The sequence below is a fragment of the Belonocnema kinseyi genome, chromosome 6 (genome assembly GCF_010883055.1).
Source record: "Belonocnema kinseyi isolate 2016_QV_RU_SX_M_011 chromosome 6, B_treatae_v1, whole genome shotgun sequence".
Classification (NCBI taxonomy): Eukaryota; Metazoa; Arthropoda; class Insecta; order Hymenoptera; family Cynipidae; genus Belonocnema; species Belonocnema kinseyi.
Genome location: NC_046662.1, coordinates 98,937,522 through 98,949,393, shown reverse-complemented (window position 1 = coordinate 98,949,393; position 11,872 = coordinate 98,937,522). Strand labels below are relative to the sequence as shown.

Here is an 11,872-nt window from a genome sequence, read left to right as displayed (position 1 = left end):
ATCTCTCATATTTATATATATGCATTTGTGTAATCACGCTAGTATTTAAAGGGTATTTTAATTATTTAGCGATATACTTTAATTAGCTCGATTGAGACTCGCAACTGGTAACCATTCGTTCTTATCCAGAGTCAAGATTTAGTCTCCAAATGACAAACAGCATTCTCAATGGCAAAACAAGACGTGTGATCTACACATTTAGCGCATGATACTCAAAAGAAATATTTCTTGAAACCATATCGTCAAAAAGAAATGGAATCCTGAATTTTCAAAGTTGTGAAAACTCATTTACTTTTTTTTTCAATTTGCATGAAAGAACATCTTTTTGGAAATTTCCTCACTGAGGACAATCATTTAATTATTGTGGTACATAAAAAAACTTTTTTCAATCATTCAAAAGGAATAAATTTAAAAAATCTAGTTTCCTAGCTCCTAAAACATTACATTGCCCTCAACATTTTATTTTAAAAATTTCGATTTTGATTATACACGAAAAATAATTGATGAAATAGTATGATGCATACAAAGGAAATAAATACTTCCCAATTGCACATCCAATGAAGGCTGTCTCATTATGCCGGTGAGAGCGCTATGCACTTAGCGTGCAACGGAATCTCTGTCTAGCTGAAGACCTCCCTTGATTCTTGATTCTCTTTGTCTTTTTTTTGGACTGGCCTTTGTCTCCTCGGCGAAAAATGGGATTCCCTCCGCGCTCGCACGAGTAATAGTCACATGCGGATCGTTTCCAGGTCCGCGGCGACCGTAAGTCGAGGTCTCCAAAGGTCTACTACCCCTTATAACCTTGAGAGGTGAACTTGGCACGCGGAAGCACTCTAGGCCTTCCGACTCCTTCAGGAGCGAATCCTGGGAGTCCTGCGCGCTTAAAGGTCCTTCGGGACTGTTCAGTACACCGAGTAGGGTGGCCGATGTGGCCACATTGGCGGGATAGGCGGCAGGCTCCCGCTCCAGGATCAAGTATCCTTGGTGCTGAGGGAAGAGTCCTCATCTTGACTACCTGGATAAGGAATGCCCATTTTGGGACCTTGCTGAACTACTACGACGCACTTTCTCATATGCTTCTCCAGAGTGCTGGGAACGGAGAAGGGCATCTCGCAGAATCTACATTTGTAGGTGTCCTTTCCATGCCTTCCATGTGTTTTCATGTGTCTCGTAAGTTTCGAGCTCTGTGCACAAGCGTAGGAGCACAGTTCGCATTTGTAGGGCTTCTCCCCGGTATGAGACCGCCTGTGTACTGTGAGATTTGAACAATTCTTGAAGACTTTGCCACAATATTCACACGTGTCGTTCCTGCCACTACGTTCCTTCTTCATTAGAGGACTTGGTAGACCTTGAAGAGAGAGGCTGGAGGTAGTGGCTTTGGTAGCTTTCCGGAATTCGTTGTTCTCCAGGTAGTGTGGACTTGGCAACCAAAGACCTCCAAAATCTGGACCAGCTGATCTGGGAAAACCTTGTCCAGAAAAGATATTTGGCGTCGAGGAAGAATTAAAGTTCGTGGGTGAAAGAGCACTGTCTTTTTCTTTGTTGTTGTTCAAGCTATTGCTTAGGCTCGAGGGGGATTCAGTTTTGATAAATCCGCCTCGATGATTCTCCTGCAGTGCCTGTCGATAAGCTTCGGAGTACTGAGCTATGTTGCTCAATCCAAACTTCTCCATCAAGTCCCCGACTAAGCTGGGTTTCTGGTCTAATCTGGATACATTGTCTTCACTGTTTTGACCTTGAGTAGTGCTCAGATCTTCAGGAGTATTTTCTTCTGCGTCGTCTCGACCTTTCGCGTCAGTGTCGTCTCCATCATCTAAATCCATATTCTCGTCACAACTGCTTCCGTCGTCTGGAACTGTTTCAACGCTTCCTTGAGGACTTGCTGGGACATTCAGGGAGTCTTGATGTTCTTTTCTCATATGTTTCCTAAGCTCAGAGAAACTGGAAAGCTCAAGTTCACAGATATCACACCTCGTTGGCACTACAGCTTCAGAAGCTATTTCTTGATACTGTCTTTCTTTATCCTGATGACTTCTACGATGAACAATCAAGTTTGACTGAAATCTGAACTTTTTCTCACAAACTTCGCAAGTGTAGACTGTTTCTGAAGAGTCGGTTATGATGGGAGTAGATGCCACTGTTGGACTTGTTTTATCGCTGTCAGTAGAATTGTTATTATTGTGATGTCCTACTAGACTTTGGGTATAGCACGGTGGAGAGTTCTCCTTCTGCTGATTATGAGTAAGATTCGTTGGATTTGTTGAGGCTGGACGCGGTTGTTCCACGGAATGAGCTTGTGGAGCACTCGATACAACTGCTGAATTGGGATTCGCTGTCGAATTATTAGGAGCCGCGCCTAAGGACGGATTAGCGAGGCTCCTTAGGCGCGCCGAGTAAAAATCCAGGTTCGCTTCAAGTGGTGGAGGATGGCCCTGGCTTGCCAGCCCTCTACTGTGTGACAATTCTGCCAAGTTTGCCAAGTTTCTCGCGTTATTTAAAGTATCCAAAGAACTTCTAACGAGCGAATCACCTATGTTCAACCCATCCATCCCTCGGAGTGGGTCTCCGAGATTCTGTAGATTTCTCGTAGCTGTTTGAAGGTCCTGAAGACCTCGATACCCAGCAAGGGGGTTCAGTGCCAAGAAGTCCGGCCTGAACATTGGTGGAAAACTTCTCTCGAGATGTTGAGGTAATCTTAGAAAGCTGTGAAGCGGATCACCAACTAGGGAAGCTGATGATTGTAGTTGTTGCCGACTTCCACTGCTTCCACTAGAGTTTGTCCCGCCAGAAGAGTTTGCTGCTGAAGAACTTCCGGTTGATTTACCACTGAGGTTTAGGTGGTTGGGTGGACTCAGATGATGTGAAAGGGTAGGCGTTGGGGTTGGCGGACTTGGTGCTGGTGTGCTTGAGGAGGAATTCGCTAGGGTTGATGAAGAGGAGTATAATCTTGCTCCATGCAAGGTTTGTGCGTGCTGCAACATCTCCCAGGCTGAAGAGAAGCGCCGCGAACACTGGGAACACTGCAAGCATCTTGGCTCTGAAACAGAAATATTGTTGTTGTATAAAGGGTTAAATATAGATTTACCTTGAGCAATATTTATCTGGTATTCTTTTATAAGACTAAAGATTAATAGGCTTCATTTTTTTAACATTAAAAGCCAACTTTTATACAATTTCAATGCTGCAATATTTTCGGATCTCAATAGTTTTCTTTCGTCCAAATAGAATGAATTACAGTCAGGATGCAATCAATTGTTTTGGTGTCCCACTTTATTTTTATCCCCAGATAAGTGATTTTTCTCGACAATTGAAGGCCAGTTGGTGGACCGGGTGCATCGGCAGATCGTAAAATACACCCTCGACCATCGCTTTCTACTCCCTTAATTTTTCCGATCGCGATCGCCCCGTCGTCGATTGAATTCAGAATTCAAACCGCGAGCGCGTATCCCCAATGACAGTACTGCGGACCATCAGGAGGGTTGCTTGAAACTGACCCTTAACGACTTTACGTCCCTCGCTGTGAGACGGTGGGAGGGACGGGTTTTGAATTTCAATGTTTTTAATCCCAAATATCAGATTTTCAGCCATTTTTCACGCCGACGATGATCATCTGCCAACGACCTTAGGGTGTGTGTGGGAGATTTTATTAATTTGAAGCTTGCTCCCCTCGACGCCTCTCAAGAAAGAAAGCTTTGGTATGTGTTTAGGGACCCTCGCTTCCTAAGAATCGACAAGACATAACCTCAAAACATATTTCGTGGCCTTGCTATTCACTGCGAGGGTCGTGGCCGCGAATTTATGGCCAGGGTTGGTATTACTAAGATTGCGATCGGCCAGTGCATATCAAACTTTTGAATACTTTGGGATAGAAGGAAAGTGATGAAAATTTTTTCTATATATTGATGAATTAATTTATTCCAGATAGATTAATTCTTTCTCTATTCAGAAAAAATCGTTTACAAGTTATGTTTACAATATTCGATTTAACTTAGGTATTAAAGTTCTTAAGTAAAACAAAACGATATTAGGTTATTTGCAAGTTTTCGTAAAATTATCTTGACCTGATTCGCATACATGTAAAACCCTGTCCATTGAATTAGGCGTATCATTGCTCGACACTCAGTTGAGCGAGCGTTTAAAAGTTTTCAAATGAAAGTGAACGGAATTTCAAATAGACGATTAAGGGCAGGTAGAACAACGATGAAAAACTTTGTAGCGCAGACAGTAACCAAAGGCTCTCGTGAAAGATTAAAAAGTTCAGAGCTCCATCCTTTCTTGTTTCCGCGATGGCCTCCCAAACGAGAAAGAAAGTCTGTCGGAGACAAAGAACCCTAGGAAAATAAAGCGCTCCTAATTAAACGAGGAAGCGAGGGATTGAAAAATCTTTACTTGCTATAGGAAACTTTAAGAAGACCTTGAAGCCAAGAAGATCCTCAATTTTCAAGATGAGATTTACAAACTCTTCTGCATATATCTTAATAGGGAGTAAATTGATCAAAGCCATTATAATAAGTTTAGAAGAAAAAAACTTAATTAAGTTTTTTAGAAATATTTATTTTGTCCCCCTTGTGAGTGATGCTCCTGTTAATACATTTTAATTATCGGACGACTTATTAAGATTTCATCATTGCTGCACAACCTACGCCCTACAGGCCGAAATTCTTGTAACGAGAGTAGTAGTGGGCGTGACGTTTTTTTTCATCGCACCGTAGCCGTTGTTTGACCTTTCACCAAACGATTATTACAGTGCTTATATCGCCTCTATAATACTTATGAAACGTCAATGCAACGCGTCAGGTGAAAGTCGTGATTTCCATGTCGCTCGACGATATTTACATTTATGAGAAACAAAGTCTTGAAATTCATTGTGTGCTGGACAATATTTTTCCTTTGAAATATTACGATTTTAACATTCGAATATTCTGAATAAAATATTAAAGGCGTTGAAGTTTCGTCTTTGAAACTTAGATGTGGTGGTGCGAATGTTCCTATGAAGGAACAAAGACAGAAGGGTACAAGTTGTCGGCTGCTAAAATATTTAACGCGTCATTGGAAGGCTCATTCTGTAAATCTGATTTGAGGATTTGGAGGCACAAATGGCCCAGGATGACCACGGAGGATTAACGAGAAGAGGAGGCGGGAAAAAATTATTGCTAGTCACCTCGAATCGAATATTCAAGCGTGACAAGCTGACATATTGTTTCGCACTCCCAGCGGCGTTTGTCGCCTCGTTTGGAAAATACCTTTCCTCTTCTAACACACTCCATCTTTTACCCGGAAGTAAAAAATATTGCCGACTTCCCGTCCTCGAAAGAGAAAAACGGGACGCAACACCCGCGGGGGTAAAGAGATAAGCAAGTGCTCGAGCGTAATAAAGGTGTATCGATTCCCGGCCTGGCGTCTTTTCATATGCAAACATCGCGGGTGGCCATCCGTTAGGATTATTTCTTCAGATTTCCGGACATCTCGCACCCCCATCAGAATTCACCCTTAACATCTTTAGGGTCGAATAAAAAACATAGTTTTGCTTTCTTATTTAAAACGTATGTTTATAAGAACTTGCAATTTTTCATTTAACAGAAATTATTTTATTTTTTGCACTTTAAGATGACTTAGTCTTTCCGTCTTCTGGAATTATAACATTTTGACTATAATAATTCTAATAAATAGTTCATTGTAGAAAAACTTTGAAAATAAAAAATAAAAATATTTTTTATTTTATTTAAAGGGACGCGGTCCAAATAAATTCCATTTAGTAAAAAAGGGAACTCTGGATTTTTCTCTAAATCCTGAATAACGCCAAGTACGTTTCCACGCGAATTAGTCACTCCGAAACGAAATGGTACATGAGGAACGTTAGAAAAGTTTAAAGATCATCTAAAAAACTGAGAAAAAAATTCTTGTTAAAAAAAATAATTTAATTTTTAAGCCGCGTCCAATTTACAATAAAGAAATTTCGGGACTTTTAAGGAGAACAATCAGTAAAAAAATGTAAACCCAAATTATTGACATAAAACACCACAATAAGGCAAAATCTGCTCTTTTTAATATTAAATAGAAGATTTTTTTAAATTAATTTAACAAATTGCATATAAAATTGAAATAAATAATGTATTGCATAAATTACATATAAAATAACTTGCATTGAAAACTTACTGGACATTATTTTAAAATGTTAAGAAGAAATTACTGTTATTTTTTCATCAAGAGAACTATTTTTGCAGTGTGTCCTGTCAAACATAAAAAAAACTTTCTTTCATTTCAGCCATCCTAATGAAGAATGAATGAGGAGGATGCCAATAATGTTTGCATCATATTTTATTTTTCAAGATTTTAGGATCCCTGGGAAAAATTGAACGTGTTCCCCGAGGGAAACGATGCGTTATGGATACGTAGCGAATAGAAATATCACGTCGGCCATTATTGCTTGCGATAGTGACCGAACGATTTTCTTCAGAAATTGCTCGACAAATTGGCCCGCAACCGATTACGAGCAAATCGCTCGGAATGGCATTGTTTAAAAACTACCCATGCCTTGGTCATCCTGTGGATACTTCCGTTTAACCCTTTTACGGTAGGTTTCACCCCAATTATTATTTGGGCCGAGGGTGTCTTATTTCGCAAAGTACAGTTTTAAACCTACCCGAACGAAATTCTTCAAACTAGAAATGCTGAGTAGCGCAAGTCATCTGTTATTTATTATTGATATTTACCAAAATTATTGATTTCTTATCAAAGACAAAAGAAAGTTCAAAATCATAATATAAATTATAAAGTATGCTCTGCAATTGGTTGAATTTCGAAGCTCTAAAAATTAAAGTTATTGCTGCAAATTTTCTATGTAAAAAGTCTAGTCCTATTTTAGGGGAAGAAGAGAATATAATCGAGAAAGAACATTCACATGAAATAAAACTAACAATAAGTGCCAACTAAATTCTACTATTAATTATTAAAAAATAATAATAATCTTCCACAAGCAGAGTTTCGAACTGCTGGAGCTAATGTATAATTTTTCAAATATAATTTATGTTTTAAAAAATGGCTAACTTGAAGTCCTCAGTACTTACAAATTGAATTAATTTCAAGGATAGGCTTTAAAATTTTAAATCCTCTTCAAATTTAAAATATTTAAAATTCTATCATTTTTAAACAGGGAATGTTTCCATCCCGAATTTTCTTTTTATTTTAGAACCTCATTTACTCAAATAAAATTATTTAACTTCTTTCAAACTCGACAAAGTGAATTATGAATAAGTCTTTTTAATCCTAGGCTTAAAAATATTTTTTTCTCAAATTGCAAACTTTTTAACTTGCATTATTTTTAAATGAGATACGTTTATAATATTTTACATCCATTTTAAACTTGAGTTCATTTTTTAACATACTTTAATTTTTACTTATATTGTTTCAAAACTCCAGCACTTTTATTTGAATTTTGTTATTAAAGATTTTCTTATTAAAAATTATAGATTCTAAATGCTTTTTAAACACTATTGAATGCAAGGTCCCATTTATTTTAAAAAATGGCCTTGTTAGCATAGTTTGAAAAAATTCTAACTTCAATAAAATTTGCAAAAACATTAAAAGTTTTATATTATTCTGCGCAACCCAAAACTTATCCTAATATAATTGGTCATCTTTTCTGGTTCCATAGAAAAACTGATCAAAGAAATATTGAGTTTTTTGTAGCCTATTTCATTTTATTTTTTGATTCTGATTATGAATCAATAAAATACAATAATCCAGCTTGTCTTGTCGATAAGTTGGATTTCAGATTTATGACGTCACAACGTACAAAGGCCTGTAATCCCAAAGACCATGTGACAATATTAAAATATCGATTGGCTAACGTATGCGACGTATGCACTTTGTGCCAGGATCAGGGGTTGCAGTTAAAAGGGAGTAACGTGCATCTATTCAGGTAGACATTTTGCGGGAGGATTTTGTTCAGGTTTGCTGGGGCGAATTCAAGAGATGAGAGGAAGGCAGATAAAAAACTGAATAGTTAAAATGTTATTCGTATCTCGATCATTTTTCGGACTGATGTGACCAATTCTTTATATTATTTAAATATTAACTGTTTAATATTTTAATACCCTCAGCCATTAAGCATTAAAGTAGCATCGTGATTTAACATTATTTTTACGTCTACTAGTTTTATGATAGACTTCCATGCCATTTCGTATACTATTGTTTATTGCTGGAAAAATTTATGACTTAGTAGCATAAACAGATATGTGTTTTGTATTGTGACACATGCCACGTTGTAAAAAAAGTTCCACTCGTATCAAGTACCATTATCTAATATTCTAATTGTATGCAGTGTTATACTAAAAACGATTTCTATAGTCTTTTAGGACTTAGGTTGATCCTTCCATGGTTGCAGTCAATGAGTGAATATACGAATAGCAATATAAATATCGTGACCACATTCACTATGTCATTTGCATAATAGAATTTTTCAGTAAAGTTCTTTATGGACACTCTCTCATCTCTCGGAGAAAAGGAACAAAAAATTATAATGAAATTGCGGTACACCCTGTAGAAGAGAATTCTTTACTGGACTTAAGGACATACATGATGCACTCCTTGTGGTCACTATATGGCACTTGAGGATTGGTCAGACCGCGCTTGAGGATCCTTTATAGTTTATGTCACACTCTTAAATGCATAACCACAAGAGTTGAAAACGAAACGAACGATGTGTTATAAATTTCTCGGTTTCTTCAAGAAGTACTGTTCAGGAAATAAAAGAAGATCCATCGTCTGAGCAGAAACAACTAAACTCTCCAATATTTCTAAAGAACAAAAAAGGTTAACATAAATGAAAATTTGCGTGAATGCTTATTTCCTTGGTTATTACTTTTCTGTTGGCATATTATCGACTCATAGTAGAGGGTAAAACAGAAGAAAATATGGAAGCAAAGGGAAAAATTCGAGGGAGAGTGACGAGGGGTAATCCGTTGAAATTGACACCCAACGCCTCGGTGGCTCTCGGTGAGATGCAGATTTGATCTATCTGTCAAGTTTGTCTGGAATATTAATTCTCGCACAGCATGAGAGGTGTTTCTTTCAGGGTTGTATCCTTGGTTGACTTTTTCCCGTTTCCCATTTTATATGCTTTCTTTTCTCGCCACAGAATGCCACCCCATGCTTCCTGAACAGCCCGAGGCGGACGTGGAATTGCTTGCGAATTGGCTCTATCTCAGATCTCAAGGTCCAAACTGTCTTCATATATTCCTTTTCTTCTGTTACTCAACAGAGAGTAAAAACAGGAAAAAGAAGAACCACCAAAATTTTCACAACCAAAAGTGAAACGACTGAGAAAATGTCCCTGTTCATTAATCATAATCTTTTTACTTACTTAATTTAGTGACTTATTTCTAGCTATTTAATTCTGTGATATTCCGCTTCAAATCAGACAAACTTCGTACAGATCTGATTCAGTAACTCGGAAAAGAATTTCCGGCCATTTCACGATTTTTAAACATTTCTCCCGGTCAATTGAATTTGCAAATGTACATATACAATTTAAAATTTCTTATATTTGACGAAGAATCCTCATAAATATTTAATCTAATACAAATTAATTTAAAATTATACACTCGAAATAAAACAAATCCAAATTAGAATCCATCAAAATTCAACAATTTTTATTGTGAGGTCTTTAAACATGAAAAAAAGTCAAATGAAATATTTTCAAATTGTGTACGTTCAAAATCAAATAAATTTCATATTTAATGTACTCACAATTCAACAGATCGAAGCAATAGAAGGCTCTAAACTCTAAATCATATTTAATTGGCCATGTATGGAATCTTTCACTTTAGAAAAAATCTAAATTATATACAATTTTGGTACACAGCATTGGAAATTTTACTACAATTGGCTATAAAGGCACTTATTAACGATATTTTATATTTCTACAGACGAAAACTATTGTCTTCCGAAAGATGTTAATGATTTACAAATATTTAATTGAAAAAAGCTAAACTCTATACTCTGTTCAGCGAGAGAATAATCGACAGAAACGACGAATTTCCGTCGATTTCGCGCAAACTGGTATAAAGGCGTGGCTTAGAGATTTTAAATCTTCGGAAACCTTGTTGCGAAGGGCCTGAGTTTTAAGTGTCTAACCTCGCTTTTTCCCAAACGTCATCATTCTTAGATATATAGCCGTAGAAAAAACTTCTAATGCCTGTTTAATATTTTTTAAACGCACCCTTTACGGGGTTTACTCCACCTTTTTCTGAAAAACCTGCGCGCTGTAGATTATTCTCTCACTGAACAGAGTATAGACTAGACTAATCATAATTATTATTTGCATTTGTAGCTGAAAATATATAAAAGTTTTCTTCTGTCACCTCACTCGAGATTTGTGAATTAGCAACTTCCCTTTCAACAAAGTTGAATTTTTTTTTTAATTTTCATAACGGTTGATCGTTATTGAAAAAATTACTATATATTAGTAAATGGATGTTTGTTCGGTAAGTCCATTCACAGGAGGCTTAAGAAGAACTACGAAAAGGTGTCTGTAACTTTTCAAAAAATGTAAATTATATTCCAAGGAGTATCATGATTACCTATAACGGTCATTTTTAAATTTTACACGCAGACGATTTTTTAATTAAATACTTTTCTATTAAGAAGAAAATGCGCAAAATAGTTTAGGTTGGCCATTATATTCGAACTTTTAATAGGTTTTTAACGTGTGAAAGCTTGATTCTCAAAATAAACTTTGTAAATATAACCATAACGGTCGAGATGCCAAAATAAATATAAAATGAACTAATTATTCAAGTTTTTACATGAAATAACAAAATTTAAATGGTCAAATTCAAACCAAATTAAAGTGTATTAAAATGTAAAACTTCCCATTAGAAACGTATCGTACAGCCACTTTAAAGAATTCCAAAACAGAATGGAAAGTCGGGTAGCCCCGACCACTTATATAATTTTGAATGAACTGCAAATTCTGCGATAATCAATAAACATCGTTCTTTTTTAATATTGTCTTAAAGCATATAATAAATAATATGGACCGCATAGATTCATATATCTCATACTCATTAGCTTAGAAGAAAATCCGATCTAAATATTTCGTCTCTAGAAAAAAACTGCAATTTGTGAAAATAGGACCAACCTTCTTTTTAAATACTTGAAAATCTAAAAAAAAAAAGTAAGATTGTTTGGTCTCCGACGTATAAATTCACTCTCAAACTATGATACCTATATTTTTCTGTAATAATTTCACGTATTTTCTCATGCTTGGCAGTTTTTTGTAACATACAGTCATATCACAGTATGGTACCCCTGAACTGGTTTTTTCATATTATTATTATTATTACACCATTAAGCCATTTCCCTTTCGGGGTAGATGTGACTCACTCGGTAGGGGAAATGAGTAGTGTGTGGAAGGGTTAGAAATTTTTCAGATTGATCCAGAATTCTCGTACTATTTAAGTAAATAACACGTTCGTTCCACAACACTGCTCCGACCCAGGTTGCTGATCAATCCCTCTCAATCACCCCAAGCGAAGAAACTCACGAAGTCGTTATGTAAGGTTCCCCACTTGGGTCCATTAGTGGCCAAGGTCTTTTGTTTCAGGTGTCATTCACTCTACTGACACTCTTTTTATTAACTATTTTCCGCCATACTTTCCTGTCCTGGCATACTTCTCTAGCTTCTACTATGTCCATGCATTTTTTCATGCAGGCCTCGTGTTTCTGTGACTCCTTATGTCTCTTCTAACTAGGCTCTCATTCACAAATTCTAACCATTCTTTCCGCGGTCTACCTCTGGGCATGTTGCCATTTACTTTACCTTGATACACTTGTTTCGTTAGTCGTTCATTTGGCATTCTCTCAACAT

At 36.7% G+C, this 11,872-nt stretch overlaps 1 protein-coding gene across 1 annotated transcript in view; it reads right to left on the bottom strand.

The window, feature by feature from the left end:
- Positions 1–13: 13 nt before the first annotated feature.
- LOC117175228 (B-cell lymphoma/leukemia 11B) overlaps positions 14–11,872 on the bottom strand; it is a 40,801-nt gene continuing 28,942 nt past the window's right edge. The window contains exon 3 of the mRNA XM_033364893.1: positions 14–3,037. Within this exon, the coding sequence (XP_033220784.1) occupies positions 972–3,037 (2,066 nt within the window). The 3' untranslated portion in view covers positions 14–971. The remainder of the gene's footprint in view (positions 3,038–11,872) is intronic.